Genomic DNA, 24,596 nt, shown 5'->3' on the forward strand with positions numbered 1-24,596 from the left:
GGACTGGGCTGACATAATGCGGTTATTATAAGGATCTTTTTTTGCCTGGAGTACAGCTTCTTTATAGTTAAGGGTGGCTATCAGAAGACTGTCCTTGTGGGCGTCGGAGTGGTGACTTCTCCAGCGTGACTCTGCTGTGCGTTTCTCTTTGCGTAACACTCTAAGCTGGGGAGCAAACCACGAGTTAAGGTGTGCTCGTTGTTTGGGTTTCCTCAGTTTAAGCGGGGCAATAGAGTTGATGGCTGTAAGCAGTGACTGGTTATACATGTCGGCTAGGTTGGTGGGGTCTGAGCAAGTGTCAGGAGCATTATTTAGTGTGGGAAGGATAAGGGGGAGTGGTTTTTCTGTCGTAATGTTCTTTTTATTTCTAGTGAGGGTGGCTGGGGCAACCAAAGGCCTGGGTGGTGGGGATGCTTTGATGCTGAAAGTGATGACATGGTGGTCAGACCACAAGCAAGGGGCATTGGAGATTACGCTAATATTGCAATTAGTGTCACTAAGCCAGTCAAGGGACCGCCCTTTAATGTGGGTGGGTTCCTGTATGTGGTGAGTGAAACCTAAATCTGTTGAGGTATTGGCTAGGTCGAGGGCCGCAGGATCATTAGGGTCTTGGTGTCCTAGATTGAGGTCGCCAAGAATGATGGTTTGGGAGTTGGATTTAGCATTGTTGAATACTAACGTAGAGATTTCATCCACAAAGGATGTGGTGGACAAAGGGGTCTGCATATTAGGTGGATGGTAGCCGTTTGGTTAGCTGAGAGTCCGAGCTTGACAGAGAGTAACTCTGCAGTTTCCACCTTAGTGCTTGGGATGGTTCTAAGTCCTAATGAGTTTCTAGCGATGAAAGCAATTCCTCCACCTCTCGAGGTGCAATCACATCTGATGATGGAGTAATCAGTGGGGATGGCCAATGAGAGTGCTGGGCCGGAAGCCGCGTGCAGCCAGGTCTCGGAGATGGCGATGAAGTTGAGTTCCTGAGTTTTGATAAGATCAGCAATGTTCAGAGCGTGCGCAGCTAGGGATCTTGCGTTAATCAGGGCAGCTTTAATTAAACCAGCGTTGCTTGATGAAGCTGTGATGGTTTGAGGGTGATGGGGCGTGGGTGAGGTGGCCGTTTGTGGAGGCGGGCTGTGCGTATGAGTTTTGAGGTATGGGCTCGGGTACATGGGGTGTCCCTTCTTACCCATGAATCTAGATCCTAATCTTAGGTTTCTAAGAGTGATAGGACATTGTTGGTTGGGTGAGGGTTTTTTGGCGAAATGGTCGAGCCATAGGGCCGGATCTTTGAGGTAGATGTTGTGGTATTGAGGTGCAGTACTTTGGTAGGTATCAGGAGATCTGTGAGAGGTGGCCATGGATGAGGTGTGCAAGGAGCTAGGTGCAGCTAAGTTGGGAGGTGGTAGGTGTGACAACCTGGTAATTGACCACACTGAGAGTAGTACTTGTAGTGAGGAGAACAGTGACCTTAGGGAGGACCAACGTGGTAGCATGTTACCGTGGTAGAATCATGACCTAGCTCATTGGTATCCAGAGCGGGATTCTTTAGTAGTGGGTGGATTTGTCCTCTCTCTACGGTTTATGGGAAGGTGCCTTGAGTTAGGGAGCTGTTGATGATCTCCAGGTAGGGAAGGAGAGCTTCTGTGGGGAGGGTGCAGAGAATGGATGCAGGGAGGATGTTGTCTGTATACAAATTGGCTTTGAGGGTGGCCAGGGTTTCTTCCAGGTCCTCTGTAGATCGTCCCTTGAATGTTGTCCAGGGTGTGGAGATTTCACGAGGAGGGACATGATTTAGGTCTTTGGATACAGAGCTGGTGTCTTTGTGCTGGCAAATCTTGCTTATTTTGGTGATGAAGGAGATGTTGATTGGCAGTTGATTTTTTGATGCAGTGTGGTATGGCAGGGTCGGATAGCAGGTTGATGCAGCGCTTCACTGCTTTGAAGAGTTGTTGGCTTCTGCTATGGTGTTCTGATAGTAGGAGGTCTGTGTTGATTAGTTGTCAGCAGGTTGCTCGCTGTTCCTTCAGGAGCATCATGTTGGATGTGCTCATGGAGTGGATACCGTTTTTCTCTTGTTTTCCAGGGGACTCTTTTGATAAGGTTGAGTTCTTGCATGTACCAAATTGCTGAAGGATTCAGTTTGCAGATGTGTTGTTTCAGAGGCGCATGTCTGTCAATGGAGGCTGAGAGGATCATGTTGAGTGCTTCCAGTAGAGAGTCGCAGTTCATTTGGCGGTGTTAAGTCCATGTGAGGTGGAGGTTGGCGAAGTCTTCCGTGAGGGCTTCCACTGGGATGATCTTGAACGACCTGATGGTTTTTCTGATGGGATTCTGCTTGGAATTCTTGAATATGTTAAAAGGCATAGACAGGTGGTCAGGCCAGTCAAGTGGGCAAGGATAGCTGTAGTGGAGGGAAGGCAGTGCTCTGTTGATTACGTCAACTATGTTAGCTTTCTCATGTGCTCTGTGAGGCCAATCTTGTCTAAGGCCAATGAGAACATCCCATTTTGTGGCCCTGTTAACTGGGAGTTTGAAGTCACCTAGGAAGATTTTGTAGGTGTGCGTGAGCTAAATGGTGGGGACCAGGTCAGGGAAGTCTCTGATGAATGCTGTGTTGGTTTGGGTGGGCAGTAGATGAGATGGAAGGTGTCAATGTCCATTGGGGAGAGCCGGAAGTGGCAGTAGAGGACTTTGAAGGAGCCAATGTTGTCAATGTCAAGTCTGGTGGAGGGACACGAGGTCTTTTGGGTGACTCTGAGGCCTCCACCTGTCTTGTTCGGCTGGTCTCTGTGTTGGATGCGGCAGCCGTCAGGGACAAGGATCTCTAGGATGTAGGTGAGGGTGTTTGCTAGCCAGGTCTTGGTGATGAAAATGGCATCAAAGTCAAGTATATCGATGAGGTTGGAGATGTCTGCTGTTTGGATGATAGCTGAGTGGACTTTGGCGAGAATCAACTTCTGTGTTGTGGATGGTGAGTTGGTGCAGATGGGCTTGAGGCTGATGAGGGTGAGGTTGCTGCATTGTTAAGTCCATGCTTCAGAGGAGGGGCATTGTCCTTGATGTTGGCATTGCCTGGGGATGGTGGGTATGGCCTGTGAGTACGGAGGGAGAACATACATGTTGGTGCATGTTTACCTGGTGTCTGAGCAGGGTTTCAGGCCCTGGGTCCTCCCAGTCCAAAAAGGAATTGCCCTTTTCTTTGTCTGCCCTTCACTTCAGAAGCCAGTGAGAGAGACACCCTTGATCTAAGAGTTAAGAGCAGAAAGGAAGAGGCATGGCTAAGAAGGTGGGGGGAGGGGGTTTAGACCACTGACCTATATCCAGGTGCACCTGCTTACCAACTGCAAAGAGGCTGAAGGGCTGCTTAAGTAGGAGAAAAACAGCAGCAAAAAAGGAATGCACCAACAGTTTAGCAGTGATTATCAGGTGGGTGGAGCTTAGGCCACATGACCTGGATCCACTTGTACCTGCTCACATTACAACTTTAACTTTAACTCAGAATATGCACTAGGACTCACTTGAATAATCATAGTCAAGTGAGTGTTGTGATATAGGGATGTAATGTGAGTTAAAACTAAATATGTTGTCATTCCCAAAATTAGCAGATCTCAACTTTTTAGAGTAACTAAACTAACTATTGTATATACATGTTTTTCCATTTTAGTGAGTGTGTGTGTGTGTGAGTCTGTGCGCGCGCACAGAGAGACTGTGGTTCTGTTTTACAAAGCATTTTCAAAGGAGGTTCCCATAAAAAGAAATGTGTGTTTAAGTGTTTATTCATAATCCATGCATCTAAAATGTGTTTATTTGCATTGCAAACATTCTGTATGTGTTCAGGTTGTGCTTTCTGTGCGTATGCTTGTTATGGACATGTATAGTTGCAGTATCTCCTGTGGCAGTTCCAAATGTGCACGAGAGTATGCATAATATAGGAATGTAATTCATGCGAAAATGAATTCTGAGTGTGATATGCCTGTGGATTGGGTGTACTCTGTGTGTATGTATATAGCATGCATTTTTTTTTGTAATGATGTGGGTTCAGCACCCATGTAGTAACATATTATGTGTGTGTCCGCATAGTCAGAGGGATTCTGCTCAGACCCTTCCACTAAGGAAAGAACCAAGCTGTGGATTGGCCATCTAACAGAGTTAGAACATAATATGGCAAGAACTGTTCTGGTAATGATGGACTCAGGGAACAATGTGTTGATGCATTTTGTCCTAAACCAGCTTAATCATGGCATAATTGAAATAAGTAATATCCGATTTAAGGAGGTCACTTCCATCACCATCCGCATTGCATTGGTTTTGATGTTATAAATTGCTTTATCATGATTGTGGTTCAAATAAAGATGTCACTGAAAAAAATATATATTTTGTGCTTCAGGTGGGTCTTATCAATTAGTGGAATAGTTGAGTTAAAGTGAAATGTGGAATGTGATGGATGTGTTTAAAATAGTGATATTGTTATGCTGGTCTCTGCATCAGGTAATGTAAGCATCCTCCACTTTATCGCCTTTGGTTGCTGCCATTTGGCTACAGATAAAGATTTATGTTGTATAGTTTTTCAATTGTATGTATTTGTTGGAAATATGTTTCACTGGCACATTTTAAGACTTTTTGATTTTCCCAAATACATGTGCTGTCTTATCATGATTAAGAAGTTAAAATATTTTGCTAATCTTAAACTTATTTTTATTCTGCCTCTACTCTGCTGGCACCCAAACCCGGCTTATAAACCTGTTGGAACCATACGCACACGGTGCTTGGAATATTTGCAAACTGCCTATCGTGGTCTTTCAAAGCAGAGGAAATGTGATGATAATCTGTATTTTTAAGTAATAAGGAATCAGACACCACTAATGCTTGCACAAAAATAATGCAGGTCCTCATGAGCATTCTATTGCAGAGGCTTTGTTCATTGCTTCCCAGGCATTTCATAAATAAGGCATAGACTGAGGGCAAATTGGATCACTGCAATGTTATGTGAGGTATTAAAATGCATATTTATAGACAATAAAGGTAACCTGGGAAATACTTGGAGACCCATCCGGGACATGGATTGTATTGCATTTTATTTCATGCTGGTTGATGCTTAATGAAATTTCTGTTCTTCCAGGACAAATATACATTGCAGGTAAATCAGCTTTATAATCAGCAGGTCTACAGTATGGTTGTTGTCAATTCAGTGAAGTGTTATTGGATATTGTACTTTGATATATTTCATTATAATGACAACATGAGGACTACAATGATGTAGTGTACTATACCATAATAGCATAACCCTGTTGTAGCAATTCAGACACATCGGTTAGTTATGGAGGTTAACTTTGCAAATGTGTGTATCATACTGGGGTTGTATGTAACATGGTATGATATGATATGGCATTTATAACGCGCCTATACACAAGTATTCTAGGCCCGACAAGACAAGGAGGAGGAAAAAAAGGGAGGACAAAATAACGATCTTACTAGGCCTTGTGTTATTCAGATTGTGCACATGAAGGGAAGAGGGAAGGGGAGAAGTGTCAGGAGGGAGGGGAATGGAGAAGTGCAGTTAATTCACAAGTGCAGCCAGCGGGTGGCTCATAAGTGCACAGAGAATGGACTGTAGGGTTGCAGATACAGACCCTTATGCGTTGGGGAGCCCGGAGGCAGTGCGAGGACAACTGGACATGCAGGAGCCTGGGGCCGAGTTCAGAGGGTGACCAGATAAAAGAGATAGCAAAATAAATAATGACAGCTTGTGGTGACTCTTAGTAAGTATTCAACTTTAACAGCATATATGTAAGTGGATGTTTTGTTTAATAATAATAATGTGAATGCCCAAGTATATTCAGGCAAATTGTATCAATTTCAAAGTAAAGGAGAAGGCATGGTAGGCATATACACCGAAATGAGGTAAATAAACACTACAACATAAACTCAACTATTAAAAAAAAAAAAACAATAAGGGTAATTGTTGACAATTATAGATTGCAAGGTCATTTACACATCGACAGAATACATATTCTATACTGCCTGTTGCAAGTATTTAAACCTTCTAAATTCCGTGAAAATCGAATACCATGGACATCATAGATGTGAGCATAGGCGGGTATATCTTAAATGCTGCCTCTGCGCCTCAGGGACTTAGCTTTATCTGTGGCTGTCAAGTGGACATCTCATGAACTTTGAACTGGCTTTGTGCCACGAGCAGAGGAGGCGCTACAAATCAGGCTACTGAATTACCTTCATCATTCTATTTGTTGATAAAAAAATAAATAAAAATGCAGGGCTTTGCACCCTTGGCAGGTGGCAATTACTCACACTAGAAACGTCTTGATGAACGGAAACTATACCAGACGTGACAGTACAATCACAAATTACTAATTAACATTTTTAATATGTCGCACAGTGTCGTATCAAAGCTTAATGTGGAGGAAGACCTCTGACCTATCTGGCAGTAATAATATTAATCAACATTTCTAACACAACGCTCCTGAAACGAGCGATAATCTTTTTTCTCATGTTTCCAGTGTGTAAAATTGCTCCCCACAGGAATATATATTCAATGGGGATTCGTTTGACTTCACATGCAATACCTTTAAAACTATCATTTTGCTTCACTATATGTTATTTGCAAACTTAACTCAGGTTTATTTTATGTTATTTAGATAATGAAAATGTGCCTTGCATATATGAATTCTTGTTGAGTTGGTTCGCTTGACTTTTATGAGTAAGTCTTCAGATCGAGCCTTGAGCAGTAGTGCATGTCCGTATTAGTGTAATTGTGCCCGTGTGTGTGTGTTTGTGCGTAGCTGTGTTTAAAAGTCATTCAAATTCATGTACATATCATGGAAATATGTGACAATGAGGGGAGTGATTGGATATTGTATTGGTATACGGGCATATTGTGCAAATACCTGTGCATATTATGTACATTCCTCATATGTAGGGGAACACCAAGGCATATGAAGGAATAATTCAGATCATTAGAACACTTTGACAAAACATGGAAAATGCTGGCATATTCTGTGACGGTTGTGGTGTATTTTGGGATCACCTCCAATATGGTGATTGTACCAGGATACGTAAGTGAATTTTTCGTCATAGTTTATGTTTTTCTGTATATTGCATGGCAGTGTCTGCCGCATCACACGTCCACCTCAACATTTCAGGGAACTACATGGCCTGTAATGGTAGGGCCTGGGGTTAAATCATTCTTTTATGCTGGCCTATGTGGAGAACCTGCCAATATTCTGTGACTGCAAGAGCATGTTGTCCCATTTGCATAGAACAACACGTGTATACAACTTTATACAACACTCCAAAAACACACGCCCACTCACACAAAAAACAAATCATACACCTAATAAAGAACACCAATACTGACAACAGAACATTTCCATCTACTCTGTAGCAGTTCACCTATGCGCACTGTCAGAATTTTTGTGATAATACATGTTCAGTTAGCTAAGGTACATCCTCTTATTTAATGCCCTCTAGTTCCCAACCACACCTCAACATTCTGGGACAAGCTAGAGGTTGCATTTGGAGTTGAAACTCTATTTTTTCAAATGACCAAAGGTGGTTGCCTGACTACATGTTGGGGAAAATCACTGCAATGACTTTCATTCTGCTGCTTGAGTTTCATTGCTTGTACAATCTCACAACATTCATACACATACGTATGTGAATCAAACAAAACTATACCTTGACATATATTTCTTAATAGCACAATGCATATTACATTTCCTTTTTAGCATTGTCACATGTTGGCTGGTGAAATCTAAACACATGTGTGAAACATAAGTCACTTCACTTTGCCTGAATGACTGATTCTTACGAATGCTATATTTGATTCCAAAATCTATAAGCAATATAGGTATCTGAGAATGAGTACACAGAAAAACAGCATTACACTTGTTTATATTCCATATAAAATCAATGGTTTCTCATGTGCAATATGGTGTGCCTGTTTTTTAGCATGTAAGTGAAATACAAGCAATTATAGGTTGCACAGTCTCCAGGCTTGAGTTTAGGGAAGCTGTGCTAACAATTGAAAATGCAGAGAATATCAGCTCATCTATTCTACATAACAAAGTAATGTTGCATTTTTATGCCATTTTAATAAGTATCCCTCACAATTCACTTTGCCGATTTGGTATATTTAATACAAGTAGCTGCCCTTTTTGTGCTATGATATGAGCAAGCTTTGAATGTTCATTTACATTTGCATTATTTTATGTGGAATGGAGGTGGCTTTATCCACCTCTGGGAATCAGGTCCGCCTCAGGTGAAATCTGCCACAGGCTTCCTCTTGATAGGATCCCAGGAAAGCACAGATCTAGACAGAGGTTCCCCTTACCCCAGTCTTTATAAATGTCACAGCTCTCACTCTACTTTCTGTGGATTCTGTTTTATATATGCTATGTGCTTCCCATGTCATTTCATTAATTACAATTTGTGATTGGTTGGCTCAATACATTCACTCTTAAAGAGTATACTCCCCCGAATGTATTAGGTCCAACAAATTCTGAACATGAGACAGAGGAGAGAATCTGAGCAATGTTGACACACATTCATATTTCTCTCATAGGTCCTGACAGGAATGATTCCCATCAATGAAACAGGGAGTTTAATATTTCCACGAGAAAGCAAAATGGATACGTATGCAAAATGAATGAGTGCAATAATATTTAAAGACATTATCAAGTTGTATACTTGTATTAGAATTGGATAAATATCAAAACAGCATGTTTAGTTTCCTGTCACATTGTAGAATTTCACAATATGTTTGTCCTAAGTCGTTTTGTTGCAGAATGACATTGAAAGTTGTGTTTTGCATGACTAATGTAATATAAAGTGGCCAGGTTAACATCTGTTGAACTCTGCACATACAAAACCTTCTGCAGTATAATGAATCATGTGAGCAGCTGAAAGGGGCCCCTTTTTGAAGGATGTCAAGTTAATTATTAATAGGAATAGCTAGTACAGCCCCTTTGTGAAACATTCCACTATCCCATCAAATGGTGAATGCATTTGCAGGCACAGATCACAAAGGTTAGAGGCCTAATGGAAGTAAGTCCTTAGATGTCAGTTTCCAGCTACAAGACCCTCCCCCACGAAATTACCTAACATATTTTATCAGCCAGAGGGACCATCTAGAAATAGTATTTAGGGTGATGTGCCTGTATTCCTTAGACCTTGAAGATGTGATTCTCTTGATCCTATCTGTCCTAATAGTTTTCTTTTGTGATGGAGAGGAGGTCTACTCTTCCCGATGACCAGGCTCTTTCTCAGCAAGGCCTATCAACTTCTGAAGCATAGTTTTGAATGCACAATGAACTGCAGTTACCTTGTTTAATGGGTTTTACTCGAAGAACAGACACAATAGGTATAGCCAAGGCTAAAATTAGAGCTTGGATGTTTCCAATTAGATACTTCCGCTTTATGATTTATAATATATAAATATATTTGTTTGCATTGTTGGTGCATTTTCAGTTTGCAAGTATAGATTTGCAAATCAATTTCCAGCAATAACTTTAACATATATTTGTGGTGAATGATAGTGTACTTTGTAAGTCTGTAAACTGCTGTTGAAAAAAAGGAAAAGATGTTATATTCGCATGTCGGGAACCACATATTCTGAAAGAGATGAACATCAAACTTTTAAAGACAATACATTTTTTGGAATATGTGGTTGCTATTATAACATGAGATTTAGGATTTTGATGCAGCTAATTTTCTTCATGTTTACAGCCCCTTTGCCCCGTTCACCTCTCCCCGTTCAGTGCAAGCTTCTTCCTTGTCTGCTGCTGGCCCTCACCATGAATGTTTTGAGTTAAAATGCTCTCTTTGCCACTTCCCATGATGCCTTTCTTATTTTGTAATACAAAACCTTTGCCTTTCTAAGAGACTTAGACGTTTTATAATTTTATTGAGAGTAACCCAACTCCCTACCCTGACTGTTACATGCGTTATCAATAGGATCCCTAAGGAAGAACGGCATTGCCGACTCTGTAGAAATAACAAAACACCCGAGTCAGCTAAACATCTTTTGACCAAGTGCTCTACATTGTCCCAAATTTATGAGCGTTATTTTGGCAAGTATTCAACAAAGGTAGCAGGTGTCCCTCTCTCGGAAGAACAAGGCATGATAACCTGTTCATTGTCTGTTAACAACATTGAGAATTCGCAGCCATCTGCTTTTTGCTCACTGTACCTTTCACAGATGGGAAATACCCATTTGCATATCAGTCTTTGTCCCACCCACATGGGCAGTCCAGCACCGAAATGCTATGGCAATTCCTCTCTGAACAAGAGTACCAACAGCAACCCCATACACATGTTTCAGCCTTGTTGAGCATCATCAGTGAGGTGAAGTTGAGCCTCTCTAAGCACAGTGAGCAGGGAGTCCACGTCTGGTTGCCCCCAGGTAACCTAGAGTGACCAACCCCAAGTTCCTTCAAAGAATTCAACAAAGGTAGCAGGTGTCCCTCTCTCAGAAGAACAAGGCATGATAACCTGTTCACTGGTTGTTAACCACATTGAGAGTTCACAGCCATCTGATTTTTGCTCACTGTACCTTTTACAGATGGGAAATATCCATTTGCATATCAGTCTTCGTCCCACCCACATGGGCAGTCCAGCACCGAAATGCTATGGTAATTCCTCTCTGAACAAGAGTACCAACAGCAACCCCATACACGTGTTTCAGCCTTGTTGGGCATCATCAGTGAGGTGAAGCTGAGCCTCTCTAAGCACAGTGATCTTGGCATGTGTGTTCATAATCTCAAAACAATAGAGGAGCTGTCTTTTTGGCTTCAATGTACCAATACTGCAAGCATTCGGCTGTTCACTGGACTCTATAATGTGTGGCTGAAATTTGAACGGTATTGGGTATCTCAATATGAGTGAAATCGTGTGTGCTAGTCGATGTGCAGCTATCTCACCTGTATTGAGTACAACTAGGGGAGCAAGTGTTGCTTGATTGCGATTTTAGGGGTTGACCCCACAAAAATTGCACTCAGATATATGGGGCCTAGATTTTATTTATTTCTCTCTGCATTCTAACATAGTATCCAGCTGTCACACAGCATCCTATTTAAGGCAGTATTGGGACTTTTGAAATTTGTAAACCAATGTGCATGAACCGTTATTTGCAGTTAGAACGAACTAGTACGAACTATGAATTGACTATAACTGTTCACAATTTGATAGGTATTTCTTTTAGCAAATTGATTTTAAGCTGGTTTACGCTGTTATTGGTTTTCTCTTCTTTTTTGTTTTGCAAGAAATTGAGTTGTGTATAATAGTGAATTTTATGTTAGTATTATGTACATTTTATGTTCAGATGTGTAAAGTTTAATTTTTAAACTAAATCACATTTACAATAACATTAAATTAAATTAAAAGAGATCAACCACACATTTGGAGATAGGATTGTCTGGTAATGTCCCTGATGTTGTAAAAGTATGAAAATTCATAAAAATTGACCCCTGTCTGTTTTTTAAATGATATCATGCTGCTTTTGGTAAGGTAATTAAAATATAATGATATGATAATTATTAAGACTCGTTTCCACTCTTACTAAATGTACGTGATTTTCCATTTCTATTCCTTTTTCCTAGGTAGCAGGGATAAAAGGAATATTCTTGGCTAACAAAAAGGTGGACGACCAGGTGAAGACCTATATTACTTACAACAAAGGAAGAGATTGGCGCTTGCTGCAGGCTCCAGACACTGATCTGAGGGGAAACACTGTGTCCTGTCTGCTGGTCAGTTCATATTAACTAAAAATACAAGAGGCATACCATTCTGTGTGTTTAAACTAGGTGTCAGTTAATTACATTGCACATCCAAGGCTATTTGAGTATGTGCTAATCTGGCCTGAATGTTGCATGCATGATTGAAGGATCTTTGAAGAATCTTTGTTTGTAGCTACATTGAAAATAATTCCATGGGATTAATTTACAAAGGTCCATTTGGCTAGTATGCACTCAGTACGTAAAGCTCTACCAAAGCTCTACCATTCTCCTGGTGTAATGATTGATACAATTGAGTGCCAGTATACCTTCTTTTGCACCGTCACATTGGTGCCACCGTGAGAGACTTTGGGCAGTTGCAAAGCAAGGGGAGAGACTGATTTATATAGGTACATGCTACCATGTGTTGCAATGTCTGTGGCTGCCTTGCATATGCCTTTAACCACTGTCATGGGTCACGTGCAGGGGGATACACAATTGTGCCAGTGGCCTTTTACAAACCCTGACAGCATTGACTTGCCCCAAATGCAAATGTTCATGCAAAACATGAGCATTGCAATAACGGTATTTAAATGTGTATCCTGGGTATATGGGAAGAAATGTACACAATAGCATTGCAGTGAGAGACCATTACAGATCAGTCTCTGCAAATGCACTCTCTGATCTCATAAGGGAAGATGGCTGACATCATCTCCTACCCGCATGATCTGATTTCCTTACTGCCCACCTATGTGTGAAATACTTGCCAAACACTTAACTGTGAATAGAGGATCAGGTTGTAGGTCTCTTGAACAAGCAAGGAATTCTTCCCCAACGGGTCACTGTTGAGCAGCCAACAAGTATGGCTGCATAGCACCACAGCAAAATATTTAGCCAAAAAGGTGGCAGAGATAAACCCCTGAAGAAGTTCGAACCTGTGACCACCTACTGATTAACATCCCAGGAATAGTTGGACAAAGTCCAGACTGCAGGGGAGCCCGCACTGGCTCTCCCCGCTCGACCGAACTTTGGAGTCACACAGGACTCCGCTGACTGACACAGAAATGGCACGAAAACACAGCGGTCACTGCCGGAGCCCAATCGAACAAACCTGTGATCAGCCAACTCCACTACCCCTTGTCAAGACATACACTGTATGGCCGAGGGAGGCCCTGAGTGACTGTGGAGAAACCCCTGGGATGGCACCCGACTATCCTGGGCACCGGACACCTTATCATTGCAGGCTGCTACCTCCCCACACTCCTGAGGACTCTGCCGGCTCTATATGCTCTCCCGGCTGGGACCATGTGCGAGCCCGATCGATACTGGATCCCGCAACACACATCGCCCTGCGCTGGAGCCCCCGAGCTGAAATCCCGCTCTTCACCTCGCTTGACTCCGGAGGCCGGGGTGCGGCCTCCCAACCTGAAATCATACGGACCCTAGGACCATCTAAGGAGCAAGGACCCGGCGGCCAGCATTGGAGGTTGGTCATTATGGATGAAAAAGGCTCGACACATGTAGACCACTTGGAGGTGAATGAAGTGTTCCGAGACTTCAATAGCAGGCTGTACACGAATGCGGACCAAGTACCAACAGAAGAACTACACGAATACCTGGACCCCTTCCCACTCCCCAAGCTCACCTGAGAAGAAAGCGTCAATATAGACCTACCTCTTACCCTAGAAGACATACAGCAAGCAATCAAAGATCTCAAAGCGGGCAGAATTACCTGTAGATCTCTACAAAATCTTCATAGACGAACTCGCCCTACGGCTTCTAGAGGTATGGGATGAAGCCCTGGAAACTGGAACACTCCCACTGACAATGAGAGAAGCCATCATTACGGTGCTGCTAAAGCCCCATAAACCCACACACTGTCCATCCTCATACAGACCCCTTTCCCTCATCAACGTTGACACCAACATTTTTGCTAAGGCTTTAACCAATAAACTGAATCGATACATGACCAAACTGGTGCATCCGGACCAAACAGGCTTCATACCTGGCTGTTCCACTGCCCTGAATCTCAGACGCTTCTTCACCATCACATCCCAACAGGACCACTGGGCACAGACAGTGGCAGTTACATTAGACACAGAGAAAGCGTTTGACTCCATCTCGTGAAGATTCATGTATGGAATCTTGGGGAAGATGGGGTTTGGCCCAGGATTTCTCAGATTTATAAAACTGCTGTACCACAACCCCACATCCAGAGTACAGACCTACAAAACCCTATAAGCCATCTTTGAACTACAGAGAGGCACTAGACAAGGCTGCCCACTCTCTCCGTCAATATTTGCGCTGACGATAGAGGGAATGGCAGCATACCTACGACACAACCACGCCTGGAGAGTGATCTGTACAATGGGATCCCCACAATTCATCTCTCTCTACGCAGACGATACGATGTTATACATCAGGAACCCAGACACTCATCTAACACCGGTGCTACAAGACATATCCGAATTCACCAATTACTCCGGATACAAAATCAACCGAGCCAAGTCCGAAATAATCCCTCTGACCGAGTCCATAATCCAGACTGCAGTTATGAAAGACCTACATTGGTCCCCCACCTCTGCAAGATACTTGGGCATCATCACGGCACCAGACAAAAGAACACTATTTGCCAATAACTATACCCCATACCTGACAGAGCTGGAATGCAAACTAAACGCTTGGATCAAACTGCCACTGTCCCTGTACGGTCGTATATCCCTGTTGAAAATGCCAGTAGTACCGAAACTACTGTACCTATTTAACGGCATCCCGATATGGCCGGGTAGGAGATTTTCTGACACACTCCAAACGCTTGCCACGCATTTCAACTGGGGAGGACAGATGCCCAGACTAAGCTGGTCCAAATTATGCGAGAACTATGACACGGGAGTCCTAGCAGCCCCGGACTTCCAACTATACTACTCCTCAGCACAAGCACATTCTCAAAATACTGGGCAAATATCACAGAACAATTTGCACACATACACACAGAAAAATTCACAGCATCTCCCCTGAACCTCAAGAGCATGAGATTCGCCTGGGTACCAAGAGAAAAGACGCATGCCGACCCCATGGAATCAACAGCGAGAGCATGATCACAGATGCTCAAGAGAGTGAGATGCAAAATACCATACTGCCCGCACCTACCCCTATGGCAATACCAAGGTCTGGACCCACAACAGATCACACCATACAAACATTATGGGACCCTGAAAAACAGGCCAAGGTCAGTGACCTCTTCCTGGAAGGTCAGTGTCTCATGGCAGCAGAGATCCAAAACAGACCAGGGAAAAGTCTAACCACAACGCTGCATTATCAACGACTAAAGGCTTCCTGCAAGAAGAAATGGCCAACGTTCCCCATTGCACTGCCAATTCATAAAATACTATCGGAGATGCTTACAAAGGACGGCTTTAGAGGCAGCGTGTCCACCCTATATAGGATTACTCAATCTAACACAACATCCAAGAATGATATTAAAACCAAGTGGGAAAGAGACTTGAATGTCCAGATAGATAAACAGCACTGGACAAACAACTGCAAATATACAAAAGACATATCCCTCTGAGCAAACTTCAGACTTATCCAATTATAAATCTTGAACCAACTGCATATCTCACCAAAACAAATCTCCAAGTTTGATCCCACCAAACCACAGTCATGCCCCAAATGTTGCACAATCAATGCAACAGTCATCCATATGTACTGGGAATGTCCACCAATTCAGCAATTCTCGAACAAAGTGGCAAAAACAATGGACGCTATATTAAACACAAACATTCCGACCACACCGTTGAAATACCTACTGGGAGATATTGGAAAGGTATCCATCAAAACCTGTAGACTATTCGCAGTGGGTAGAGACGTGGCTAAACGGAACATACTTAGAAAATGGAAATCAGAAGACCCCCCTACTCACCAAAGCTGGTTACGTGACTTAATCAGCACACAAGAATGTGAAGAGTCATATGTATGAGGGATCCAATCCACTTCGAGGCCCAAAGACATATGGTGACCCCCTCAGGACATACTTACTGTCAGCGGAAGAAGAGACAAGGGCTGAGAGATCAGCAGCACCCTCCGTATGACCCATTATGTCGTGTCTTCTTCCCCTATCCCCTCTTTCCCCCAGCCCCTATATCTTGTATAATATGACTTAATATATAACTTGTTCTATATGTACTTTGTATGGCCTTAGTTGAAACATGTCCTTCCCGCACTGTGAAAATGGCAGTATTAAATAACGTTTTTTAAAAAAAAAACTTCTAAACAGACTCTACTATACACCAGCTAGATTATCTAAAATGCCCACTCACAACCACACTGCTGCCCCAGATGCCAGAATACCCCAGCCAACCACTTACACATGTTCTTGTCATGCCCACAACTAGGGGGCTACTGGAACCAGGTTGTAGACACGATAACTGAGGTAATAGATATCCTGTTGGAACAAAACCCCTGGGTCCACTCTTTGGTATATGGGCGATAATCCACAGCAAGGGTCACTGTGCATTTCCGAATATTGCTTGCTTGATAGCCAAAAGAGCTGTCCTATTAAAATGGAAAGATAAACACTCTCCCAGCATGAAAGAATGGCTAGTAGCGCTAACCTGGGCACAGGAATGCAAAGATCTACATAATTCTACACTTCCCACAAACTCCAGACCCCGAGATATCTTTTTGTAATCAAGCTGTAGACTAGGTGACTTGTGTTATATACTGTTTGCCAACTGTAATCGATAATCACTGTATGCCTATTTCACCTCAGATTACTACCTAATTGTATTACCATGTTCACTAAAAGCTGTAATGCGGGAAATGGATACTCGTCCCTGATGTTCCTCGCTGCAATTATTAAATAAAGGTTTAACAAAAAAAGAAATCCTTCACTCATAGTTAATTCTCTGCTGTTTATTTTGAATGTGTATTTAGAGAAATGCAGCTGCAGAATGTAAGGTTCTGCCAGAAATGTCCTCTGTAGAACCTGCTAACACAGTCAGAGCCGCCTCCTCCTTCTCCTCACCTGAGCCTTCTGTAGATGATAAGTGCTTCTTGTCCTTCCTTCTTCGTATTACCTTTTTTCTTTTGGAAGAGGTATGGCCATCCTCAGATGGAAGCCACTATGTTGCCGTAGAGAACACAGCCGACAAAGGTCCCCCGCCCAAGAACACCTTGGTAAGAGGAAAAAGCCAAAGGCTGAAAAAACCTCTTGGGATTCGGTCCTGCAGCGTGGTTATAGGCAAGCACTCTCGATGGATTTGGAGAAACCAAGTTCTGTTGTTCCAGTGGAATCTTTGAAAGGCATGTAGATATTCCAGGAGCCAATCCGCCCTCCAAGCAGTGGCAACAGGTGAATAGACACCAACAGGAAACGTGTCAGGTAGGGAAGGTACTGAAACAAGCAACCGCTTCAGCAGACAAGCGGAAAAGGAAGGACCACGAAAGACCACGGTGGGCAAGAAAACTAATAAAGACAGAAGAAATAAGAAAACAACAGTAAAACTAGAAAGGTAAGAAAGGACCGCTGAGAGAGAACAGCAAACTACACGTAGAATCGGACGAACGTGGAGAAACTGGTAACAAAGCAGAAAGGCAGTGAAGACGGGTCTCCGAGTCGGAAAAGAGAGAGAGAGTCACCGTGGAGATCCAAGATGGTAGCCATGGTGGAAAGGTGGAAGCAGGAGAGTCCGGGCAAAAACAGACTGAGGTGGTAAACGAGCAAACCAAAGGGGAGAAAAGAAAACAGGATAGCACGGCAGCAGGCAGCTGCAAGTGGAAAGCTAACAAGCATCGGACCCAAAAGCAAAAGCACAATCAGGGCTTTTGCTTTTGGCAACACGAAGCCGGGAAAGAGAGGCAGGGCTAAAAAGGGAAGCAGACACCCGGACCTCAAAGACTAGAATGCAGTAGAACAAACGCCAGAAATGTGAAGGAAAATGTCAAGGGCGGCGAAACCTCCAGGCATGCCACAAGCGCCAAGAGGTCAGGCGCGTGACAGGTTCATACTGGCCTAACATCTCTTGCTGTCAATTGTGCCCTGTTATATATGAAATACTTTGAACATACCCTCCTCCACAAAAACACATGACTGTATGGCATATTTCATTTGTCTTTGCATCCAAAATGTACAATAGGGGAGTCTACATTGACCAGGAAAAAGCTATGAGGCTAACAAACTCTGGTTCAATTGTGCCCTTTTGAAAATGAGAAATAGAATAGCTCTTGGAGCTCAATGCCGTGACAGATCTCACATCTATTTTATCCTCACATCGAAAATCCTGAGGTTGTTCAAATCAATATACATATGGTGCACACTAATTCACATGTTATTGTTAAAGTGATATTTGTGAAAAAGAGAAGAACACTGACCCATTTATCACACTCATACGTGTCAAATATAAAAATATACACATATGTGGTCATTCTCATGTTGCCAACATGTTCTTGGATTGTATGCAAAGCAGGCAGGGACATTCATTGGAGCTATGCATGTCCTTCTCCTTTCCCCAAGAGGTTTTTCAAAATAGTGCAATAGGACTACCAAACTGTCTACATTGGAAAGGTGACTATCCAACAGACAATAAGTCAAGTGTAATGTTCAAATCATGACTACAATATCTGCTGGAATTGATCAGAAGAAATCAACCTTGGAAAATTGCATAAAGAGACAGTTTGAATTACGCACATTTAGATGATGTTCTTCTTTTAATAGATTATTTTATCTCTCAAAATATCACTCTTTTTAAAGCACTTTATTCACGCTCGACTGACGAAGGGTAAGAATAACTTTATATAAGTTATTACATCAGTAGAATTACTTACAGCAGTATTATTACACACAGTCAACTACCTAAGTTACAGCCTCATTAAGAAGTGATTATATAGTGTGTTGGTCTTTGGTTAGGAATGCTTGAAATATAGATGTCATGGAATGCATACCTATGTATGTCTCTACTTATTCATTTGGCCATGTCAGTTCTTTCAGCCAATCCTGCTCATTCGATGGCTGTTGGTCCTTGCATTTCCTCAGAATACACCTTTTAGCCAGCATACCCCCGTATTTAGGAAAGACCTTGTGCACTCTTCCTGGATCCCAACCCATATTCCAAAAAGATACGCTTATGGGCGAGCACTTTAGCTATCTGTCTACTATCGTCTACTATCGTGGACACTATTGAGTAAACCCGCTCCCAGAGATGCATGAGCCTAGGGCAGCTCCACACCATATGCATATACCCAGCATTATCGTAATCATATCTTTGGCAGCGAACATCATGATCTGGTTAAATTCTCTTCAGTGTATATGGTGTATAATGCAGCATGCATAGAATTTTAGAATCACGCATTCATTGATACATCTGTTATATCCATCTCCAACTCTGCCACCCATTTCTCTCTAACATTGACTCCACTTTCTGGGGCCTTATCCATCATCAGATTGTATAGGGAGATCAGTATTTTCCGACAGGCATAGGTGCTAAAAATAAAGACCAATAACTAAGTTCTATCGGGTAGGATTGCCAGCAACTTGACACTGCTTCTCGCAGTCTGCATAATTGTAGCATTTCTGTGGGTGTGCCCGTATGCCCTTCTCTCCAAGTGTGTAGTGTCAGGCATTTTGGGAACAGGTCTTCCAGTATGTGATATCCTAGCCTCCTCCAGTGTGCTCCTATCATGATGTCCTGGGTTGGGGTGAGACGGACTGTTTTGTTCATCAAGGGGAAGAACTTGCTTTTTGTTTAGTCCACTGTGAATCCCAAGAACTCTCCAAAGCTGGTGTTGTCACCCATTAGAGGATTCAGGTTTTCAGAAGGTCTCCTAACATATAACAAGTCATCATCTGACTAGAGCAAAATAAACTCAGGATTACCCATTATTCGAATCCTGTGCCTTTTATGGCGGTCTCTTATCAGGTCCACCATTGGCTCGATCGACAGATAAATTAGCACGGGCGATAGTGGGCAGCCCTGACGCACCCCCCTGGTGAGTAGGAATGGTTTAGACCATACTGCATTGATGCAGATTTTGGTAACTTGGTTTGTGTAGAGCAGTTTGATATGTTGTACTATTGGTTTTCCCATACCACATTCATTTAAGACAGCAGATAAGTATTCCTAGGACACCATATCAAAGGCCTTCTGTGCGTCAAGCGCCACTGCTACTGTTTTGACCTTGGGTGAAATGCGGGCCATGACATTAAATAGCCGCCTGATGTTCCAGGATGTTGACCTACCTGGTATAAAGCCTGCCTGGTCATGGTGTTTCAAGAAAGGCATCAAGGGTAGCAACCTATTTGCTATAGCTTTTGCATATATCTTATTATCACCATTCATTAGTGAGAGCAGTCTGCACGATCCACATTCCCCAGGCTTCAGCAGTACTATGATGGTGGCTTTGCAAACTGTCTCTGGGAGTTGCTTGTTTTGTACAGATGCCTCCCGCACCTTCAGTGGGTATAGCCCATACTCCATGTCGAATTCTGTAGTGGGCGCATCTTTATTCCTCAGCAGCTCATTTATTACTTGAATTATCTCTACAGTTATCTCTTAGTTATTGGGATGTCATCCACCAGGGCATGTATCTAATCTATTCCCTAGGTTTGCAAGCCCAATTGAATGCCTCTTAGTATTTTACAAAAACATTAATTTCACAATCTGTGGTTCTTAAGATCTGTTGATTGTCTCTTATGCCAACTATTTAACCTGGACCCCACTCTATTTGTATGGGTTTTGACAATGACCTACCAGGACGTTCCCCACACCAGATAGCCTGGGTGTGGTTTGCTTTGCAAAGTGTTTTAATTCCCTATTTTGATGCTCTTTGAACAACTCCTGGTTTGATTGTATGTCCGCCAAGGTGGCACACCTTGATGTAGACGCAGAGCTGTTTTCCAGTTCTCTCAGCTTACATTCACTGAGTGCTATGTCCCTATTGACGGTCTTAAGTACGCTGAACTCCGTGGACATGGCCATACCTCTGATAATGACCTTGAATATTTGCCATAGTATACTCTGCAACAAATGCCATTCTTATTAATCTGGAAAAAGTTTCAGATATTTTCCTCTATATCTACCCGAAATACCAAGTCTTGCAGAACCACCAATGTATAGTCCCATGTCTCCACCCCCCATTCCAATGATAGCTCTATGGGCGAGTGTTCAGAGTAGGTGCGGGAGAGTATATCAGCCTGCACAGTCCTCCCCATTAGTCCCTTTTAGATCAAAAATAAATCTATCCTGGATGACATATGTCATGTGTTGAGGAGTAATACGAATATTCTTGTGCTACTGGATGCAAGGTCTTCTATATATCACATAACTCTAGCCTGTCCATATGACTCAGTATACAGCATGCTGCTTTTGATAATGGTCTTGCGGCCCGGCCTGTTCTATCAAGCTGGAGTTAACATTTGGTGTTCATGTCTACCACCACAAAATCAGTGTTGTTGGGTAGGTGCTAGATTGCTAGATTGTTCGCTATGCCTGTGTAAAAGTCTGGGTCATCCTGGTCGGGGCCGTAAGTATTTGCCAAGAGAACTTCAGTGTTTACAAGTTTACAGTGTACTATTACATATCGGCCAAGTGGGTGTACCTGTGAGTGCACTTAACAGATTTATGCATCAGGGTAACGTCTGTGATGAGTGGTTTGTATAACATATGTTAGTTCCCCATTAGCTTGGCCAAATTAGTGTTTGCTCCCCCAGGTGAATGTGTCTCCTGTAGGAATAGAACATGTACTTTGTGATTGTTCATATGGGACACTAGTCTCCTTGCCTTGGAGTAGTTCCCCAGACTCCTAACATTCCAGCTTAGTACCTTAATGGACACCATCTAACTATACCATTGGGTACTGGAGTAATGAACATGTAGCCCACACATAATAGAACCAGATATATGTAATTTAATCTAAGTATGCTGTTACGTGCCTGCCAGAGCAACGTTTTTCCCAACAATCCTGCCCTCCCCCTCCCTTACTGCCCTTCCAACTAGAGTGATGTCGACCCCCACATGGCCCCTGCCTAACCCTAACACAAATAGCCTTGATGATCCAGCAACCCTCATAGGGGGAACCCCATTTTAACTTATTTCAGTCCCAGTTACTAGCCCCCTCAACCATCATGTAGGATATCTTAACAACAATCAACACCACCCGATTGAGGTCTTTCCACCGCACAGTGCCCAAGCAGACTAAACCATGCTGAGGTAGAGTAGCATATCCCAAGAACGTTGCAGCCCACAAGGGTGTCCAGTATACTGTGCCACATTCATTATGCAGCGTCTCGGGAGGATAGCTCAGCGGCAACATGCTCACCTTGGAAGCAAGACGCCACAGAGCATCAGAGGTTCGATCCCCAGGTATGTGCTTAGAAACCTCTGGATATTAAGCACGTTATATCATATCATGATGTGCCTTCACCTGCCTCTTCAGAAGCACTGCAGTAGTATGGATAGGTTTGTTGGCCTCAATAAAGTGCACTGCTTCCTCTGGTACTGTGAAGAAGGAGACCTTGCCCTGATGTTGGATTCTCATTCTCGCTGGGAAGAGCATTGCTTATGGTGCCGATCTCCCTCAGAGCAGTTTCTTGACACCCATAAATTACTTTTGCTCCAGTTACACCGCTGTGGAGAAATCCCGCTATATGTGCACTGTGATGACCTCATTGCGCACCAAGCCTTTCTCCCTTGCCAGCCTGTAGGATAGTATCACCGTTGCGATAGTTAAGTCATTTTGCAATGACTGGTCTAGGAGCTGCCCCTGGCTTTGGCCTCACTGTTGGCTTTCTGTGCATCAACTCAACCATGAATGCAGCAGAGAAGCCTGGGTTCCCAAGTATGTCTTTCAGCAAGGTTTAATTCGCCATTCCCCTGGGCCCTTGCCCAAATCCCTCTGGGAGGCCCACCAGACAGATATTGTTTCTCCTGGATCTAGATTCTAGGTCATCACATCTTAGCAATGCTTTCATAGGATCTCTGTATATTGCAGACACTTGGGGCCTAATTAGGACCCTGGCGTTCCCGTGATGAATGGTGCCGATACGGGACCAGCACCGTTCATTTTGGGCTGCCCTATCACGATGACTGCTGCGGGATGCGCTAACGAATGCCTGGTCAGACCAGGCGTCCTTAGTGGGTCCCGCTAGCAGTCCAGGATGCTAACAATGGGCCCGTCATTAACATTGTTAGCATCCTCCCCATTTCCATTCAGCCCTATGGGGCTCAAGTGGGAATGGGGATTAATTTTTACCAGGTCCCAGAAAAGGGCAATTACCGGGTCCGCCAAGGTTGGCATGACCCGGTTATTGCCCTTTTCTGGGACACGGTAAAAAATAATTACTGGCGGCAGCCGTGCACTTAATAATGAGGGTCGTAATGAGGCCCTTGGTGTTTGATATAGTTTGGATCATCCTCAGCCATACCGATATGAGTTTTCCCTTATGTTACTCTAGTACTCACTCGCTCCATATTGTTATTTAAGGTGCTCTCCAATATTTGCCGAAGATTCAGAGGATCCTGCTCATCTGATCCAGATGCCTCACCCAGCGCATCAGATGGCTCCACTCGAGTTCTGCCTGCTTGGCACGCAAACAACACCATGTTGCTCTGCTTTTTTTTGTCCACCTCTGCCCTTCATCATGGTGGCATTCAGGTGTTATGAGACTTTGAAGAGGGGGTATGTTGCAAGTCCCAGACACAATTCCATGCGCCAACAACGCTGCTCTGACAGATGCCCTAGCAGGTGCCCTTGAGAAGTACACTGCATTGCATTGCATGTAAACCCTGTCAAGTTACACACTAGTTAAAGAAGAACCTGTTACATGTGCCCCCTGGGATCATGTACCAAATAATGCCTTTGCTTGTTCAGAAACACACTGCTAATATAAATGGAAATGTCATAAGCCTGGGGAGGAGGGGGATGTCTCCAGGATACTGGTTACCAATCCCAAAGGCCTTCCCAACTGGTGCAACCTGTTATGATGCATCACACAGTCTTCTTAGGTAAGCTTGTTAGGTTTATTGGAACATCACAAGATACCTTCACAAGCAGTTATATAAAGGACATTGACACTGGCAGCCCATCACCCAGGCAGGGGGTTCACCAACTGACCAGGGCTGGAACCTTCACTCACACATTCCAACACTCAGACATCAACACTCCACATGACATCACAACATTCCTGCTTACCCAGGCAAGACATACACAACAAGTTCCAGACACAATTCCATGCGCCAACAACGCTGCTCTGACAGATGCCTTAGCAGGTGCCCTTGAGAAGTACACTGCATTGCATTGCAAGTAAACCCTGTCAAGTTACACACCAGTTAAAGAAGAACCTGTTACATGTGCCCCCTGGGACCATGTACCAAATAATGCCTTTGCTTGTTCAGAAACACACTGCTAATATATATGGAAATGTCATACGCCTGGGGAGGAGGGGGATGTCTCCAGGATACTGGTTACCAATCCCAAAGGCCTTCCCAACTGGTGCAACCTGTTATGATGCATCACACAGTCTTCTTAGGTAAGCTTGTTAGGTTTATTGGAACATCACAAGATACCTTCACAAGCAGTTATATAAAGGACATTGACACTGGCAGCCCATCACCCAGGCAGGGGGTTCACCAACTGACCAGGGCTGGAACCTTCACTCACACATTCCAACACTCAAACATCAACACTCCACATGACATCACAACATTCCTGCTTACCCAGGCAAGACATACACAACAAGTTCCAGACACAATTCCCCGCGCCAACAACGCTGCTCTGCCAGGTGCCCTAGCAGGTGCCCTTGAGAAGTACACTGCATTGCATTGCAAGTAAACCCTGTCAAGTTACACACCAGTTAAAGAAGAACCTGTTACATGT

General features: G+C 43.4%; 1 protein-coding gene across 1 annotated transcript in view; it reads left to right on the forward strand.

The window, feature by feature from the left end:
- The window catches only part of SORCS3 (sortilin related VPS10 domain containing receptor 3), a 3,021,596-nt gene that overhangs the window by 2,333,353 nt on the left and 663,647 nt on the right, over positions 1–24,596 (forward strand). The window contains exon 10 of the mRNA XM_069611752.1: positions 11,613–11,759. Within this exon, the coding sequence (XP_069467853.1) occupies positions 11,613–11,759 (147 nt within the window). The remainder of the gene's footprint in view (positions 1–11,612; positions 11,760–24,596) is intronic.

This window comes from Ambystoma mexicanum, chromosome 8 (genome assembly GCF_040938575.1).
Source record: "Ambystoma mexicanum isolate Mex_15411 chromosome 8, UKY_AmexF1_1, whole genome shotgun sequence".
NCBI lineage: Eukaryota > Metazoa > Chordata > Amphibia > Caudata > Ambystomatidae > Ambystoma > Ambystoma mexicanum.